At 39.4% G+C, this 19,366-nt stretch overlaps 2 protein-coding genes across 8 annotated transcripts; both read left to right on the top strand.

Moving 5' to 3' along the window:
* Positions 1-3,642: 3,642 nt before the first annotated feature.
* LOC103720304 (uncharacterized) lies at positions 3,643-11,765 on the top strand. 6 transcript variants are annotated; one of them, XR_015987182.1, is made up of 6 exons: positions 3,643-4,224; positions 4,602-4,727; positions 5,985-6,136; positions 6,299-6,419; positions 9,929-10,127; positions 11,314-11,765. XR_015987182.1 is itself a non-coding variant. In XM_039128606.2 (6 exons), exons 1-5 carry the CDS (start codon positions 3,730-3,732, stop codon positions 10,078-10,080), a joined length of 1,032 nt encoding a protein of 343 aa, XP_038984534.1. In that variant the 5' UTR covers positions 3,643-3,729; the 3' UTR covers positions 10,081-10,127; positions 11,314-11,765. The 6 variants fall into 6 exon arrangements, 3 of the variants coding, with proteins under 3 accessions (XP_038984534.1, XP_026665497.2, XP_038984540.1); XR_015987183.1 differs by having other exon boundaries at positions 6,299-9,778; XR_015987181.1 differs by having other exon boundaries at positions 6,254-6,419.
* Positions 11,766-13,485: 1,720 nt separating this feature from the next.
* On the top strand, positions 13,486-18,057 carry LOC103720299 (glycine-rich protein). 2 transcript variants are annotated; one of them, XM_008809944.5, is made up of 4 exons: positions 13,486-13,633; positions 17,374-17,477; positions 17,605-17,773; positions 17,857-18,057. In XM_008809944.5, the coding sequence occupies exons 1-4, from the start codon at positions 13,615-13,617 to the stop codon at positions 17,892-17,894; spliced, it is 330 nt and encodes a 109-aa protein (XP_008808166.1). In that variant the 5' UTR covers positions 13,486-13,614; the 3' UTR covers positions 17,895-18,057. The 2 variants fall into 2 exon arrangements, with proteins under 2 accessions (XP_008808166.1, XP_008808165.1); XM_008809943.4 differs by having other exon boundaries at positions 17,851-18,057.
* The last annotated feature ends 1,309 nt before the right edge of the window (positions 18,058-19,366 follow it).

Genomic DNA, 19,366 nt, shown 5'->3' with positions numbered 1-19,366 from the left:
CGGGGTCTCCCAGGTCGCCCTGATTTCCCAAGAGGGATCTGCATCAACAAAAAAGAAGCGCTCCTTCCATTTGTGAATGGAGGTAGGAGCCTCCTTGACAAGGCCGCATCCTCGCCGCGCTGCGAAGCACCACCACCCTTTGTCCTGGGGGTGGCCGCTCAGGCTGTAGAACTCCCAAAAAACATTCAGGGTGGCGGGGATCTCGTGCATACGGCAGAGAACCTGGAAGACCGTCAGGGCCCGCCACGAGTTCGGCACCAGTTGCGTCGGTGCCACTCTTAAACCCCGTAGCACCTGCATGACCAAGTCCGAAGGGGGAAAGCGGAACCCGGCCTGGAGAATGCCCTCATTGATGGCGATCTTCCCTGGAGGAGGATGGGACATCCTCTCCTCAGGCCCCGGGAGCGTGGCATTGCAGGCCTCGGGAAGGTGGTACCGAGCCACGAGTCTGTCTAAGTCTGTGGCGACCAGCTCCGACTTAATTTGGTCTGCTCTCACTTCGCCCATTCCTAATGGCCAATAAACCTACGGTCAGGACGGGGACAAGAAGGGGGGAAAGACCGGAGCGACTGGAGTACACTAGTATAAGAGGGGAAAGTATGGAGAGCCCTAAGTAGAAGAATGGGGAAAACTCACCGGAAAAGAGGTAAGAACGGCTCCGAGAGCGCCAAAGGAGAAACAAGTGAACAGTCCGACGGCAGCAACAGCTGCGCAAAGGGGAAACTTGAAAATATCTGTAAAGAAGAAGACGGACAAGGAAAGGCCCCCGATTAAATAGGCGGAAAGGCAAGTGACGCCTCGATGACGTCAGAGGACGCCTGGCTGCCGAAGGGTCGCTCGCGCCCCAAAGGCGAATCGACACCATTAAGGAAGGATGTCCGCCGAAATCCTCAGACTGCCAGGTCAGCAATAACCGCCATACGCCATAAAAAGGGCGGGGAGCTCGAAGCGCGCGCGCCTCTCCGAGGAACGGCGGCAATCCCGAAACATCACTCCCTTCACCTGTTCCCCTTCTGGTTCCAGGCTCGGAAGTGGGGGGCTACTGTTACGGGGAAATAAGCCGCCATGCCCCACGTGACCGGCACGCGCGCCCAGGAAGACTACGGCTGCCCTTTGATCCAGCAATCCGACCCCGAGTCGGACATCCTCGGCTCCGCAGCCCGACCCCGAGTCGGCTGCCCTTTGATCCAGCAATCCGACCCCGAGTCGGACATCCTCGGCTCCGCAGCCCGACCCCGAGTCGGCTGCCCTTTGATCCAGCAATCCGACCCCGAGTCGGACATCCTCGGCTCCGCAGCCCGACCCCGAGTCGGCTGCCCTTTGATCCAGCAATCCGACCCCGAGTCGGACATCCTCGGCTCCGCAGCCCGACCCCGAGTCGGCTGCCCTTTGATCCAGCAATCCGACCCCGAGTCGGACATCCTCGGCTCCGCAGCCCGACCCCGAGTCGGCTGCCCCTTGATCCAGCGCTCCGACCCCGAGTCGGAGATCTCCTGATAACGACAGGCTATTCCCCAGAGGCACGCCGCGGCCTCCTGCTCCACTACTCCCTGCAACGGCTGTATCCGATGCTGCTCCACGATCTCCTGCATCAGCCGTACAAAGCGGAGCCCCACTATGCCCTGACGTGGCCGTACCCGGTGCTGCTCCACGACGCCCTGTAACGGCCATGTCAGTGGCCACACCATCGTGCCCCACGATAACGAACCCCCCTGAGAGACCCCCCGGTCAGGTATATATGCGGCTGGGGGGAGAAAGGGGGGGAGGTGGGCAATATCTCCCAGAGCACTCTCTTACTTGCGATTATCACCTCTCCTCCTCCTCCAATCTCCTCTGACTTGACCGTCGGAGGGCCATCACCACCCTGGTGGTGGTGCAAGGCTTGTTTGCAGGTTTCTTGGCGGAAGGTGGAGCGCAACCAACACCAACCAAGACAACTCAGACGGAACCCCGCTCACACCGCAGTGCCAATCGTTCTCGGTTTGGACCACCAGCAACATATATATATATATATATATATATATATATATATATATATATATATATATATATATGTCTTAATGTATGTTTGGATATTTTTATAGAATTGAATTGAAAATTAAGGATTCATAAATTCAGCCCCCCATTCAAGCATGACCGTATATCAACCAAACATCACCTAACCTAAATTTTATGTGATCTTATTTATTTTTCTACAACTCAAAAATTAGATTCTGGGTTGAGTTTAAATAGGCTCTTAGAAAACAAAAATTAGATGGGTTAACATATATGATTTTTTTTCAGAATTTTTAGTTTAATCTTATGGAAATATCAAAATAAGCCTCAGAGGTACCAAAACACAATAATTGCTCAAGCTCTTGGGAGTATGCCCTTTTTTTAAATACAATACATACATCAAAAGGCCTCCCATGTTGACTACTGCAATATAGATGGAGCTGCACAAAAAATGTAACAGCCTTCGGATTCAATATTTGCATAAACTAGTAGTTACAATGATACATGTTTAAAACTGAATAAATAGATTAAAAATACAATTACAGGATGATACACTCTTTTTTTTTTTGAAATCTTATTTTATCAAAAACAGATCGTTGTGAAGCTTTCATTCTTCTTCACCAAACGTAGACATTTTCTAGTGCCTCACCTGTCCAAACTATTCCTTCGGCTGTAATTGAAATTATGACAACATGCTGAAGCCCTAACTTTTATCTTGGAGGTAGCCCTCATTATTCAGAATGATATCTAATAATTTTCTAACCACATCATTGAAAAATAATATGAATTAATAGATGATTTGATGTATCATTCAAGGCCTGACTATCTCCTTCATAGATCCGGATTTCAGAGTATGGAAAAAAAAAACCTATAGACAGAGCAGTTGGAAGCTAATCCTGTGGTACACAAGGTGCTCAAATAATCTTCTCACAGCTCAAATAATGAATTACTCTATAATGGCAAGCGTCATCTATCATCATTTCCCATGTGCCCATCAACCCATCGGATGCTCCCATAATCCAACAGTCTCAAATCAATTATCTTGTGCCAAACAGCAGGACATGGTGGTTTGTGCCAAACAAGGAAAAATAAACGTACCGTCTAAAAATTTAAATTTACATAAATACTTTTTTAAATTTTATATTTATTTCTATACACACTATTTTTACATAAATGCCCACTATTAATAAAAAAACATATTTATTTTAATTAAAAATAATATGAAAATTTGAAATTATTTTTTTTGTCTCTCATCGCGATTGCCTTATAAATATTTCTCTTTTCATATCTATCCAGTGGTATTAGATGGCATGTGCACATATGCAAAAATAAAGATAAAACAGAAGTAGCATGGCAAAACAAGTATTTTACGAGCATATATATACAAATATTAATTTGAGAGGATATTTATGTAAAATTTGATATTTAAGAGAATATTCATGAAAAAAAAACTCTTGGATACAAAGTAATTCCCAGAGATAATTCAACCTCTAGTTAAAACACGCTACAGCCCCAACCAGGATATCACCACGCGTCAGAGCAGCGTGGCTCCACACCTCATTTTGCTGCAAGGAACCCAACAGCTGATCCGCTCCCATGTGGAAAACGCTGTGCTCTTCTCGGGCGGCAACAGCTTAAAACGATCCCGTTGTATCGTAACAGATCGGACCGCCTCTCGGCGAGTGTTCGAACTCCGAACAAAGGGCGGGCGGGCGGGATCCGGTCACCCCGGCCATGTCGCTGCTCGGCCCCACCCACCCGCTTCTGGTCACCGCCGCCGGTCCCCGCGATTCGCGCCATCGCCTCGTTGCTTTACGCAACTCCCCCACCCCCTTCCCCTTTCTCTCTTCGACTCCGAAACCGAACCCCCTTCGTTTCCCGGTGAGATGCGGTGCTCCGCAGCCGCCGGTGGACTCCCAGAAGCCGTGGCCAAGCTTGTTTCGCTTTCTGAACCACCTCCCCGTCAGCCTCCTCTCCGCCGGCTTCCTCTGCGCCCACGCGTTCCTCCGCGCCCTCCCCGCCGACTTCCCCGATCGGTGGCGCCACCTCCTGGAGTTCTCGAAGGGGGCGGAGACGAAGGTGACCCAACTCCCCTACCACCTGATCCAAGCCGTCATGGCCTCGGAGGACCGCCGCTTCTTCTACCACTTTGGGGTCGATCCCTACGGGATCGGACGGGCCGTGGTCTATTATCCCAATGGCGGAGGTGGGAGCACCATAACCCAGCAGGTGAAACGATCGTTGGGCTAGTTCTTCTTGATCACTATTTGATTGGCTTTTATCGAGTTTAAATTGATTAACTTGCTAATTTTTGTGCCAATTTAGATTTTTTTTTTTTGTGAGAAATATTTCAATTTAGCATCGAGATTCGAGTCGCACCCACCAGCAAAACATATGAAAAGTCTTCTCTACCTCACTTTCCTGTATCTGTTATATGTACTTGTTATGTTGAGCCCCAATAATCTTTGTGGTTCGGGGACTCTTACTACATAATGACATATCGTGATTATTATCATTTTTATGACTAATCAATATGTGCTACATACAATAGGCTTTTTCTATATTTTCTTGATGATAAAATCTTGTTCAATTATTTCCTATTGCAGCTTGTGAAGAATGTCTTTTTGACAAATGAACGCAAAATTTCGAGAAAATTTGTTGAGGGAATATTGTCATTGATATTGGAGAGAAGAATGTCAAAATGGGAAATACTGTATTCCTATTTGAATAAGGTATATAAATTTCATATTACCAACTGATTTGCATCATTATCCAATTTTTTCCTTTGTTATAATTTTGAAAAAGTTCTCATATTGTTGGACTCTTTTTGTGAAATTGTTTTCTGAGTAACAAGGCTTATGTTTACTGAATAATGGATTTATGACAAGTCATTGGCATCAAAGAATTATCAAATGAATTGAAAATAATATTCTCAGGGTTTAGTTGGACTCTTCCAGTTTATTAGTCATCGCAACCTTAAAATGGGCCTTAATCAAAATAAATGGCCAAGATGTAGCATCATTTGACCATTCTTGTTATTTTGAATCTGTTGTACAGAAAAATGAAGAGAATCATTAAGACGTTTTTAGTAGAACTAGGGTTAGTTGGATGAAGAGGAAAATTGCCTAGGGTTTGCTTAGGGTTTATATGACCCATGCATGCCTCTAAGAATTAAGGGAGAATTTCGTTGGAATTTAGATGGGAACTTCCTGCTGATTTAATATCGGTTGGTCTCATGATCCTACTAATCGGTGTTTTGCGCTGTTCAAGTATATTTTTTAAAGACTTACCTTTCTTCAGAAACAAATCAAGATAATAATTTTTTTCTCTCCATCTCAGTCATGGGTATTGCATTTTCACTCCATTCATTCTCCATATATTATGATAGTCGGAACTCTATATCAATGCCAAACAATTTCATTTCACATGTATATGATGGTCATCATAGTTGGTTGCTACTTCATTTGCTTCTGTCAGCTACAAACTAGTTGATTAAGATATCTCCTGTATTATCTTAACCTAGACTTTTAAAGGGAAGAGAATACATTAATTACAAAATTGCTGGATCATGCCGATGAAAACAATATATTATTAGCTTCAGCTAAAATATGCCTCCATCAGATGACACTAGTTCATATCATTCTCTATCTTCAAAATGGAGGCTGATATATGTGAGTTGGGGATATATTCAGTGTATCCTACATTTATGTTTTCTTGTTGTGAAGCAAATATGTCATTTTGCAATGCAAACTGGTATCTGATAAGAAGCAAAACCTTATCGTAATCTGTATAGCTTGGTATGCTGATATTGCTCTCATGTATATTACTATATTGACATATTTGATTGTAAATCAGAGATTGCCACCCATTTTCAGTTATTATGTCTTAGGAAATTGCCAACCATTTTCTATTATTATGTCTTAGGGTCCCCTTTTTACATGTTTCTTTTGATGTGAGGTTGACTGTTTATTGGAATGTTGATTCTGCAGATGTACTGGGGACATGGAAAGTTTGGTATTGAATCAGCATCTCTTTTTTACTTTGGAAAGCACCCTTCCCTTCTTAATGTGGGGGAGTCAGCATTGCTAGTTGGGATTTTGCCTTCCCCTGAGACTTTTAACCCATTTACAAACCCCACAAGGTTGCTGAATCTAACTTTTAACAATCAATTAATTCCATTTTCTTTTAAAATGTACGCATAGTATGTGTATGCTGTTGGCCATATTTTGTTTCCACAGTAGTTCAAACTGTCATGCAGTGTTCTGGTTCAGCTTAGGAAGCCCAAATTGTCACTTTCTTATAGGGGAAAGTCTTCTCAAGCTAGAGCACTAAGAAGGATGGTAGCAGCGGGGTTTCTTGATTTGGAGACTGCACTTGTAATTGTGAGCCAACCTCTTTGCTTGCATACCGATGGAATTGGAGAGGTAATGTGTTACACTTTTAGTATAGATGTTTTGTAAGTAATTTGCTCGTTTATTCTCCAATTTTGTTTTTGGAAAAAATAGATAGTTTTGTCAATAGCAAACAATTATTAAGTAAAATTAGAACTTCAGAGATGCCATAGATTAATGCTGTGCAGAACTGTCTGTATTCTGGAATAAATTGTGACTAATTCATCAAACAGGTGAGGCTTGATGATTAAATGTCGATGATGAAACATTGAGTTGAAGAATGATGATCTGTCATGAAGAGTTTAATGTAGATGAAGGAAACATTGACTTAAAGCTTCCTTATATATCTAATTGACAACTTAATATTAGCACCTTGATTCTATCTACTTATCTAGTAAAATTTCTTCAATCACAAAATTTGTGCAATTATAAATATAATCACATTCTAAATGATGGCAATAATTATCAAATGTCCTATTTATTATGTTTCAATTTATCTATTTAGGCTAGCATATGATGTACTCATGATTTTAAAAAATATTTTTTGATAGTTAGAATAAGCATAAAAGCAATCTTACACAACTAGATATTCTAATTTTTATGGAAAGTAGATTGCTGAGGCGTATTCTCCTTCTGCAGAGTTAGCTATGTGAGTAGTTGTGAACTGAAGCAGGTGTGAAAAATGTTTTGAAGTCCATATATCATAAGATTCTGCATTACTGAGAAGTCCAACATTACCTCGTCTGGTTGATTCATCATAAAATTCAGAGTTCTTGTAATAAGGTGGCCACAGAAACCTTGACAATAGGGTTGTGCAATATGTTGGTAATGATGCAACATAAAAGACTCATATGTAGACAATAAATGATGTTGGAGATCTACCTACTGCAACAAGCTGCTGCCATCATACTTATTTCACAAAAACTGTGGATACTCCGTGGTCAAGATTCACATTCGTACAATGTTATTTTATATTTACAGTATTGGGAATATCATGTATGACATGTATCAAATCTAATTGTAAAAGGTATCTTCTTTCTTTTTGAATTTCCAGAGTATAAGAAAGCCAAGTGGGCGTATTTTTTATTGACATCTTTCTAATGATTTGAGGAATTAGAACATACTTCAACTATTGGTTGACAGCATTGTGTATTAGCAATCTGATTAACATGGTCCCAGCTACAATGTTTTTTCAAATTCATAATGTGTTTTGCTTTTTCTCGACTAGTTCCATCTTTTCACTCATTAACTAACAGCAGTTTTATTCTTGCTTATCTGCCTTTTGCTCTAATTAGTAAAAAATGATCAGCCCTAGAATAAACCCCATAAAAAAGTATATCATATCTCTCAGCTGACAGGCAGGTCTTGCACTGGCGAGGTGGCTAAATTTCCAAGAAGAATTCAATCTCTGTAAAACCTAGCAGTAGAAACAAAACAAACCTTTACATCCTCTGAAGCATTCATGTTGAGACATTATTAAGAGGGACTAGAACTGAAGTGTGGGTTTTCAGACTATCTTAGGTTTTTTTTTAATATTTTTTCGTGGGGCAACGGGTTTGAGTCAAACTTTTTGATGTTACATCATGCTGCCACTATTTGATATATAGATATATCATAATGAAATATTTATCTTTTGAGAATATGTGAACCTTGCCTGATTTTGAAGTAGAACAAAAAGAAGATGCAGAGATGTTGATGTTGTTCCTCTCAACGGATTGCATGGACGCTAAAAATCTCAGAGATTCTTTGATGCTTATTTGGATTCTATTTATTTCCCTAACAAAATTAAACATTGTAACATCCTAGATTATCCCTCCATTCTAAAATGATAACTGAAGTGACATAAAGGGTGCACATAATATCACAGCAAGTTAGGATTTGCATTTTTCTGCTTTGAGTAAATAGGATCTTCATTGCAGAAGAGCAACCAATCAATAATTTCAACTTGAAGGGGTTTCTATATCTCTTCCCACTGTTAGTTTAAATTCTGTTGCAATTTTAAGGGGGGAGAGAGAGAGAGAGAGAGAGAGTTTACAGGCTGCAGTGTGCCTCCATTTCACATTTGCACAATTGGATGCATCCTTGTTTGTCTTACCCTCTCTTCCCTTCTCTCAGTTAGGCAACAATAGGGGGTTCAATCCTTACTGGTGTACCCAACTTGTTCTTGAGCTGCTCGGTCTTAGCAGGTGCTACAGTACTTGCATCAGCATAAATGAGCTGCCTTTGCCTCAATCACGTGCCTAGGTATCTACACACAACAATAAATATCAACACTTGAGTTTTATTCTTCACCAGCTTAGTCACCAAGTTTTGTCACTTGGCTTATGTTAGTCCTATTGAGTTTAAGAAGCTTGTAGTTTTTATGCAAAGCTTTATCAATTGTTCTTCATGTTTGTTGCATTCCATAGCTGCTTTGGAGTACTCTTGGATTGATATGACTCGTGGAAATCTTATGGGTGACCTTTGCCAAGCTTGCTGTAGCGAAGCTTCACTAGTTTTGATCTCCACCTCCGATGTTGTTCAACTGTTGTGGCATGTATAGATATTGATGGTCATCTTGGTGGCATTCCTAATTATGTCAAATAATTTTCCTTCTATCGACTCCATGAGTTTCTTTTATTGTCAACTCTTAAATACCTTGACCACTAGTTCATAACTTTCCTTATGTACATATATCTAGTGCACACCTTTATTCAAACAAATGTTAAAAAATTGGACTAAATAAAAAATATCTTGGTCAAGAAAACCTAGTTGGGCTGGTCAATAAAGTTAATGGCTTGAATTGTTTGAGACTATTCCATGTCGGTTGATGCTAATAACCTAACCTTACCAAAACAAATGAATAATGATAAAGATAACAAATCAAGCTGCTGAATAGCTTGCCTGTAGTTGTATAAGAAATTAGAGTTGCATTTATTGGGCCTCCTTCATTTAGATCCAGTTATCTCTACAACCTTTCTCCAAAGCTTGCTCAGTTCATAATTTGTCACTGGAAAACCAACTAGTCTCACCCTCAATTATCATCTATACTCTCACTGATCCCCACATGTTTCCTTATTGATTTTCAAAATAAATCTTTTTTCACAAAATTTTTCTTTAAAACCCATGAAATTTCTGTGGTACTCTATCAAATGGTTTACCCAAAGGTACACCAATAACAGGGGTGACTCTGTCTTAACTCTTTAGATCTTTTCATCAATTGCCTAAATAACAAATTGACATTAAAGGATTTTATTTCATGAAGTCATATTGATTTCTGGATATTGGCGATGCTATTACTTAATCCTTGTTCTGTTGCTCTGCCATGAACCAATAAGCTAACTAGTCTATTGCAGTGGCCAGACATAGAAAAAGTTAAAGAAAGCAAGCAAGTGAATGTCAAGATCTCACTAGTAAGCATTCATGTTCAGCTTGATATGTGGGGTCTTTGTGTTGAAAGTAGTCATTTAACTAAATGACATTATATGACCACAGTAGCAGGATTGTGTTCGGTAACATCAGATAATTTGATGATTTTAATTATTTTGTAATTTGTGTTCTAGTTTCTTTCTTGTAGGAATATGAAGATTTCAGAAAACAGATGAGACCAAGCTCAGCTATCAAAGACATATGGAACTGGGAAATGGCAAGCATAGCATGGGAAGTGAGGGAAAACATGGAAAAGTGGGCCATGAAGATGCACAAAAGTAGATGATAGCACTGCCTACAGGAAAAGTAACATGAACTTCATTTTGGAAAAAAGTAAGTTGTTATTATGATACCTTGCCACATGTTTCAGTAGATAAATTTCACCGGGCATGCATGTAGGTGCACAACCATTAGAACTAGCACACAATCTTTTCTCTATTTTCATCCTTTTCAGTATTTCATCTTTCCTGGCATCTGCAGCAAAATTTGGCAAAGAAAGAAAAGGCTATGTATCTTCATTTATTGCTTTCAAGATTCTTCACAATAAAACCTTGTCGATATTGGCAAGCATGGTACATGGTCCTTCGCCATCTAAAGTGAGGTGAACATGCAGTAAAAACTGGGGATTAGGAAATATTAAAAACTACCATGCAATTAAAACTCATGAAATGGTTTCATGTCCTATTAAATGTTTTACAAATCAATAGGCAGTGAAGCTCATGGTTTAATGTAGCACATGACCTGATGTGTTGGCAAAGAATTAAAAGAAACCAGATTAGATGCCTGCTACATTAGCAACATATTTGATACCTATAAGAACTACTCCTAACCCATTTTTTTGCCCTTGTTTCTACTATATTGTAAACCAAGAACTGTTTTGTGGTAGAGAGATTTTCTATTTTCCTTTTAATTATGTTGTTTTTTTTGGGTTGAGGGCAAGGATTGGAGTAACATGGTGTTCTCTTGTTATTGTTATGGAAAGGTGCAATGAGATTGTTCTACATTTGACCATAGCAAGGAGTTAGCAATTAGCTAAGTATGCTGCAAGAGATTTCCTTCTACTGAGGGATAACATGACCATATGGTCATTTTAGGGTCACTAACTAGGAAGCTTTTGTTTCCTACGAAGTAAATGTAGGAAGTTGCAGTCATTATCTAGCATGGTATACATATCCTGTCGGCATGTTGTCCAGGGAAATTAACTGGTGTTCGACCATTTTGACGAACAAACAACAGATAACACTAGGACCTTGGTTTTCCGTAACCTACACAATGTTTTACAATTTTCTGGTGATTAACTAGACATATCTTGTGCTTTTAAAGTGATATTTAATTCCAAAAACACATTATACACTGTAAATTCTCTCAAAATGCATTTTTAATTTCTGATAAACATGACTAGACTTAGTATACTATGATCTTTGGTGTTAACAACTTGCTATGACTTGACTTGGCTTTCATAGTTTGAGGTTTTATGCATCATTAGGGCATTACTCAGTTGCATTGGACATCTTTGCAGAATTTTCAAATGATCCACTCTAAAGATTGCTGGTCAGTATGGAAAATTAAGTTGGCTCCACAACAAGATGTATTTCGTGGTATTCATCCATGTCTTCCCTCGAGGGGTGACTCTTTGCTGCAAGAGAACATCTTCATTTTTCTGTCAACCTTCTTCCTCCACAGGCAATTTCTCATCCTCAACCTTAATTGGGCTTTGAGATCCACTGCCCCTGTCCAGGGTCCAAACATTCTATTATGTATCCAGAAGCTTGAAGGCTTCAACTTTATATGGAACAGTTCTTTGCCCTTTGTTTAGTATTGCTACTGATAAACATTGACACGATCTGTCAGTTGCTGCGAAGTCAGTTGACACCAGAACAAACTTCATTTGAAAAATCAATTTAGTTAACAGAAACAAATGTATGAGAAAGAAAATCCGTATTTGGCTTATAAATAAGGTTTTGAAGGAAAGATTCATGTCTCCTTGTCCTCAAAATGGACCAAACTGATGACGAAGTGATCTTTCATGCCTTAGCTCACTCCAGACTAGTTGTGGATGCAAGGAAAGGGATGTATTTATGTCAGCAACAGAAGCCCAGGATCATCGCATTGCTAATCTTGTATCAATCGAATAAAGATATTGGGGATATAAAGTGTCTTTGAAAAGCCTATCCTTTTTCAGTCCTTTGCACATGCCTATTCCTATAACTCATCCATTCCCTATTGGTACAAATCTTGAACCTTGCAGCACTAGTCTTATTTATCATCGAGATTGTCGCATTATGCTTCCATGGTACTCAGTAGCTAGCAAGGATTGTTGGACTGGTACCGATAGACGTACCGGTCGGCCACCGGACTGGTCAGGGGCCGGACCGGTCCGATACAGGCTGAACCGGCTGATATAGGCCGGTTCAGCATACCATGGTAGCTAGTCATGTCTATCAGTGGAGAACTCAGACCTATTTCACCCTTAAATAGCCATGTTGAATGAGAGATCTAATATGATGCAAGAGCTCTCTACCTCTCTCTAGGGCCAAGGGCGTTGTTGGTAAGGGTGTAAACAAGCCAAACATGAGAGCTGACCCTAGCTCGAGCTCCGTTTGATATCGTAAATGGTTAGCTTGAGCTCAGGTTGAATTTGAGTCTAGTTGGGAAGGTTTAGCTTAAGTTCTATTCATTTCAAACTATGCCAACTTGAGCTCGGTTTGATTCAGCTCGATTAGCTACCAGCTTATGTTCGGCGGAATACAAGAAAGGAAAAAAAATGATCAAAGATGGAGACGAAGAGAGGGGGAGGGTTTGGGGGCGAGAGAGAGAGAGAGAGAGGACTAGTACCTTCACAAAGAAGGGGGACTTGAGTGGGCTAGGACTTCCTTTAGCCTTCCCCTTAACCCTATTGATCCAATGGATTCTAAGCTCTAAATCTTTGATCTGGCTACTATTTTCATCATTATATAAAAACTACAGCTATTAGATATAATATCTAATGATTGAGATATACCCTTATTCCAAATAAATGTTCTTAGTATTTATTGTAAATATTAGATAATAATATATTTTATTTGTATAAATAATAAAAACATTACATATTTATACTTCACCTTGTTTTGAGCTGGACATGAGCGAGCACAAGCTTGGCTTGTGCTCAGCTTATTTATTTTTCAACTTCAAAAGTTCAGTCATATTTGGCTGTTTGTTATATGAGCAAGCTGGTATCGACTCAATTTTGAGCCGAACATAAGCTGCGCACAAACAGTAAGTTCATTTAACAACCATAGTTGTTGGAGTTGTTATCACTCTATGAGTTTATTCTTTTATTGGATGGAGAAGTCTGGTTATAGAAGATGGATGATGGAAGAAGAAACTTGGTGAATGGAGGCAAGAACTCTGGCAAAAGCTCTTTTGTTTGCTTCTATTTCTATAGGCATGCATGGTATACCACTCTTTTACCATCCAAACAATGTGTGCAATCTATTAGACAAGCAAGTGCATTTACATAGAATGGACATACTTGTGGGTTTGGTCATTACTTAACAACCAGAATTTTTAATCTTATTATATTTTGTTTTTAAATTTTTTGTCTAAAATGCCTTTGCGAAATGTATACGGTATATCATACCGCATGGAGTATAAAAAACCGTATGGAGAATTCTTGAGAGAACCGGGGTCACGCTGGCCGGACCGAGCCGGGCTTTTCTAAGTTTTTCTCGGGGTTTCGCGAAGTGGCCAAATAAAAGGGCCTCGGAGGTCGATTCTTCCAACTAAACTCTCGTTTCTTCCGCGGAGAAGACCTATCCGGAGACCGTGGCGAGAGCCAACCATGGCTTACGTCGAAAACGGTATGGCTTATTTCTCAGGAAAATCTCGATTGTGGCTACGAAAATCGAATCGGGCCTGTGGTTTCCTACGGATTGCCATTAGAATCATCGATTTCCACCGAGAAATCTTTGTTTCTGATGTAATTTTAGGTTTCTTTCTTTTTTGATTGGTGTAATTTCTTTCAAACTGTTTAATTTAAGATGGTGAGATTCTTTTTTCTGTTCATTTTGTTGATCAACATCTTTGTTAGTGTCTGAGATTGATGTTTTCGATTCGATGACTTCGGTTTGTGGACTTATATGCATCTTTCCCTTTCTAAATTTTTTTGCTTTCATCTGTCAATCTCTGGTGCCTTCATGGTTTTGGTGGTAAATCCGTGAGGAGTTATTGTCGTCGTAGGAATTGTTGATTTTGCTCCTGTCGTATTATTGTTGAAAAATTTGTCCCCTTGGGCAAAATTTTATGTCCACATGGGTATCCAGAAGACCCCGTCTTGAAGATATGCTAGTTGACTCTTTCATTGATTTTAATTCTACTTTCCAATGAAACGTGCAATCATTGTAAAAATGATTAGTACACATCAACAATCAATGAGATTTTATGGTGGATTTTTGGTACATTGTTGATGTCTTGTTAGCCTCCCTCGTGATTACGGTAAAGACATGCTCAAGCCAGACAAAAGATTTATTGATGTTTTCTTCGACATATATATGTATAAAGGTGCAGATTTCAGAAACTAATATATATTTATATTTTTGTTTGGGGATTATAATTTTACTGCATAAATGTAATATGAATAATTAATGTCGTATGATTGTTTCTACTAGCTCTCTCAGTCTTAGCCTTATAGTAGCAGCTCCTTTGGCAACTTAGGAGCTTTTGGTATTTGTCAGATTTTAGAAGTCATCAGTAGGTGTAAGGAAGGGGTTCCATGTATGGGCGAGGGTTAAGAGAACGTGAAATTGTGAAGTTTATTCTTTTTCTTTAGTTTCTTAATTTCGTAATTTATATGGGGTAAGTTATATTGGATAAGTTAACTGGTGAAATGATGATTAATTGTCATTGTATGGGCTGTGGATATTGCCAAATTATTATTTTTTCTTTTGACTGGGACCAAACCTAACAAGCAAGAAGAGTTACTTCATCTACAAGAGGTCAGCTTAGAATATAGCAGTTTCTCTCAAAGTTTGGGTCGTTTTACAACCTAGGCTCATGCCAGCATCAGCATTTTAGGTGGTGCTAAATTCCTTGAAAGGCAACTGTGGGCCATTTAGAGCATTCCCTGAAACTTAGAGGGCTATTTTTATTAGTTGTGTAATGTAAGCACAAATAATAGGGAGCAGCCATTCAAAATTCCCCTAGACTTGTGAAGAATCTATGTTTAAGGAAGAATGTATGATATGATATAGGGAATTTCATTTAATTTTGAGATAATAAAGGTATCCCAAGGGACTATATTCCAACATAATCTATATATTAGTCTGGCAAGTATTATGAATTTTATTATTCATCAAGTATGTTTATGGGGGATTCAGATTATGCGAATTGTCTTAGCAAAACAGGTGGCAAGAAAAGGACATACTACTAGCAATTTCTTCCCAGAATGAGGTAACATGGAGCCACCTTTTTGTTGCTTTTTCATCAGTTATATCAGCTGCTTTGTTTCTTCAAGTTATCTATTTTCTCATTTGTATATTATATAATTCAATTTCCTTTTTTTGCCTAAAAGTGGTTTTATGATAATGATTGCATCGAGGTTTGAAGATTCAGTTTTAATTTCAGTTTCAAAGGGTCCAATGGGTTTCAATTTTGGCAATTTCAGCATTCTTGGTAATTTCAGCTGTAGTTCAATAGTTTCATCCAAAGAAATCCAAAAATTTAAAGATAAGGAAAAACAGATAGTGAAAACAATCGAGTAAACAAATTAAATGAAATGCCATTTCAAATATTAATTGTCTGGGATCTTGTAGGCATATTGTTTGTGGCGGTTTCTTGCTGCTCATATATGCATATATGTATAGGATAGAAGCATGCATCTATCCATGCATATATTTTTTTCTAACAGAAAAAAAATTGATGATCCTATCTCATGTCACGTTTAATGACAATTTAGCTAGCAAATTCTGAATATTTTATATAGTCAAGCTCTATGATAGCCAAGCCAATGACAAAAAGCTTCTATAAATTTCTGTTGACCCAAAGTTGCTGAAAGATAATCTACTGTGCATATCGGGCCCCATGGTAGTGGCTCTAATTTTGGTCATTATGATGTATTTTAGTAGCTATCTTGGTTGAGAGAAGTGGCACTCCCAGGGCAAGCTATCCACATTCAAAAGGTGAAAGTTAATATACGGTGCATATCATGGGGATAACGATAGTAATGCCCCATGTTTGATTTTATTGTCCAATTCAAAATACAACAAATCTGTTGCCTAACCTAGTCCTTATATCATCTTCCTATGTGGGTCTGTTTTTCATCTAGGTTCATATGTGAATCTGATTTTCCTCTAGGTTTATTTAAAGGATGAAATTAGTTATTCTTGTTTGTGATTCTTTTGAATGAGGTGAATTGTTGTTAGTTTAATGTAGTACAAGCACTTGGTGACGAATCTGTAGAGAACTGGTGATGTTGAAAGTAAAATAAACCACACACAATCTCTTGGATTGGCTGGTCATGCAAAAATGAAGCATCTAAGAAGGATCTTAAGTAAGGATCAATTCCTCCTCTCTCTCTCTCTCTCTCTCTCTCTCTCTCTCTCTCTCTTTCTCTCTCTCTCTTTTGAACTAGGATGGGAGAAACTTGGAATAACATCAGTTGTGGCCCTAAATAGGAATACTTGGCATACGAGGATTTATAAAGCCAATTCTAAATAGTTAGGATTTTGGGAAAATTCTAGATGATTATCATCATGATTATGAACTAGGGCAGGAGAAATCTCAGCTGGACTCAAGCGAAGGACGGCACTTGAAACCAGGTCCTGGGTATCAACCCCCAAGATTTTACCAACATCACATAGTTGCCACCCTCCTGCCAACAGAGTTAGACCTAAAATATTTTAGTCTTGGCCCACCTATAGCATGACTACATCATGGGAGCCTGAGTTTTTCATTGGATTTTGGTAAAGATGATATTTGCTTAGTTACATAGGCCTATTCTGTATAAAATAAAGATGGTTAAATTTTCAGGAAATGTCTGTTGAGTAGGTGCATGAGATTCTATCCAAAAGAAATAGCTTCATGAGATCGAAGCACATTGTGTTGGTTTGTACACTTATGAATTAGATTTATCTCTAGGAATTGAGTGTTTGTATCTTTATCAATTTGAAAAACAATGTTTCCATATGGTGGATTACGTCTTGATTTTAAATTTTCTTCCACCCAGGACTTGCATTTAGTTGATCCAACTCTTATTTTTGAGCTTGTTAAATATTAGAATGGTTGAGACATTTTTTCGTTTTGTTATTTTATAACAATTGCATGTGAACTGGACACTTTTGGCGTTAAATGCATGTTAATTGTTGACTTTATATTGTCATATAACGGCACATTTTCTGTAACCATTATGGCAAGCTGTGAACTACCTTTTTGAATGATATTGAGATGGTATGTAAAAAAATTTGATTAAAAAGTAGGAAGATTTTAGCCTTGTTATTCTGAAACACTGATGTCGATATAAAAAGTATTTGGGCATTCATTGCGGTCCTTGTTATATAGCTCAAAAATATAAGCTACCCCCTTTGTTTTGGCACATGTACTACAGGTGTTGTGAAACAAAAGCGGACTGTTTGGAGGTTAAGCATAATATCAGATTTCTTCTGGGCCATTGTGAACTTCATCGGGGTGTTCTTTATCACAATGTTCTCAGTATGTGCTTGATGATCCTTGGTTCATGGTTCCTCTATTTTGGCAGTCATTAAATGGACCATCTTGTCTGACTGAATTTTCATCCAGAAATTGGGATTGCCTGTAATGAGATTTACATGTCTGGCAGATGGAAAAATCAAATGAGTACAAGAAAGGGTCAGGCTCTAGTAAGAAATGGGATGGCGGTCCTGGTGGAGGCCCGGGAGGTGGTCCTGGAAGGGGTCCATATGGCGGCGGCGGCGGCGGCGGCCCCCGTGGACCACGTACATTGGCTGATCTCAGGGCGAATGACCATAGTAAGCCGCTTGTTTTTATTGTTTATCTAGTATTTTTTTGAGTTTTTAGTTTAAATTATGTTATTATCAATTTTGAGTTTCAGGTTCTCTTCCTGCATGTGGATCCTGCTGTGGAGGCTAAATACAAAAAAAATATCTTTCTGGTTCGTTTATTACTTGTTGGAACAGGCTCCCTGCTTTTCTGTATCAAGACTCAGTATGGTTGTAATGGCTCTGCCTGTCACAGCAACTTGTACTTCGGGCTATGGATATATATATATAGTATGTTATGGTTTTTGATGTTATATGGAGTATTTCTAGTATGAAATTCTAATACAACTTGGATCCTGCACAGCAAGCTTGGTGTGCTGAAAATTTGGTCTAATGTGGAGTATTTCTAGTAATGCAATTCTACATTCAACTCAAGATTCTGAACAGAAATGGTGATGTGTGGAATGAAAGCTACTTTTCCATCAGGTGTTGTGAGCCATCAGTTGATCCATTTTTTTACTGAAATATAATGGCCTGTTTGAATGATTCGAAATTCATAGGCTGGGTAGGTACAACCAGCAATTTTAGGCTTAAATCTCATAGGGAGAGAAGAAGGAGCTGCCCTAAGAAGTTTCTCGCATTTTAGATTTCCAACATATCATACATAGCATCCCCCATATCAGTTGTAAATTTTAGTTAATGTAACCATTAATCGCTACTGAAATCAATTGAACACAGAGGAGGTCAATTACCAAGATGATGTTTCACTAGGTAGGACAATTAGACATTGGTCATAATATTTTCATTTCATGTGTGGCTGTCCGTGTTCAAAACCATCCGTTGTATTATCAAAAATATGAGCTATTTGTACTTTATTAATGGATGGAATATGCATTAGAGGTATTTGCCGTTGCTGTTATTGTTGTTCCTACCAAATGAATGATTTTACATCAACTATTTAACAACTTCGTCACCCCTTTGGAAACGTAGACTTATTAAGTTGAATCATTTTTTAAGTACGAATGGCAGTGTCCTTTCCTGGATCATTGACCGGCCCTGATAATGAAGAGTGTTTTTGTACCCATTTTCTGATCAAATTCTGGAGCGTTTTCAATGTTTGCTGGCTATTGTAACTAGTCCAATGAAATCAGCATGGTGGATGATGCTCTTCTCTTGGGAAAAACTTCATAGCACCACATTATTTCCCGTTGAATTGGTGGTTGTTTATATGACACGCAGGCTTGCCTTCTCTTTTTTTTTTTTTTTGCTAAAGGAAGAGGGGTAGGGGGGAGGAAGGGACAAGCCCAACCCCGCGTAGCAGCCCCACTGGGCCTCCGCCCCGCCAGGAGAATGTTCGATGCGGGCAGAAATGGCCGTGTGTTGGGCACCCCGACCGGTTTTACTCATACCCTCCCCACCCATGGGCCCGGCTCAGCTACCCTTCTGCGCTCTGGCTCGAGTTCCAAGTGTGAGTACGTCACACCCGGCACCACCCCGGCTACTAGCGGTTCAAGAGCGGTCCTATACCTCAAGTCCAAGCAGTGGCCAAAGTAGTGAGCTCCGGTCCACAATTTAATCGTCGCCGCAGCGATTCGAACTTGGGACCTTAAGGTTAGAATTTCT

Source organism: Phoenix dactylifera, chromosome 5 (assembly GCF_051530095.1).
Source record: "Phoenix dactylifera cultivar Ajwa chromosome 5, Ajwa_hap1_PhDact_Kaust_v1.1, whole genome shotgun sequence".
In the NCBI taxonomy this organism is placed as follows: domain Eukaryota; kingdom Viridiplantae; phylum Streptophyta; class Magnoliopsida; order Arecales; family Arecaceae; genus Phoenix; species Phoenix dactylifera.
The sequence above is the reverse complement of the archived record's forward strand: the minus strand, read 5'-3'. Positions and strand labels throughout refer to the sequence as shown.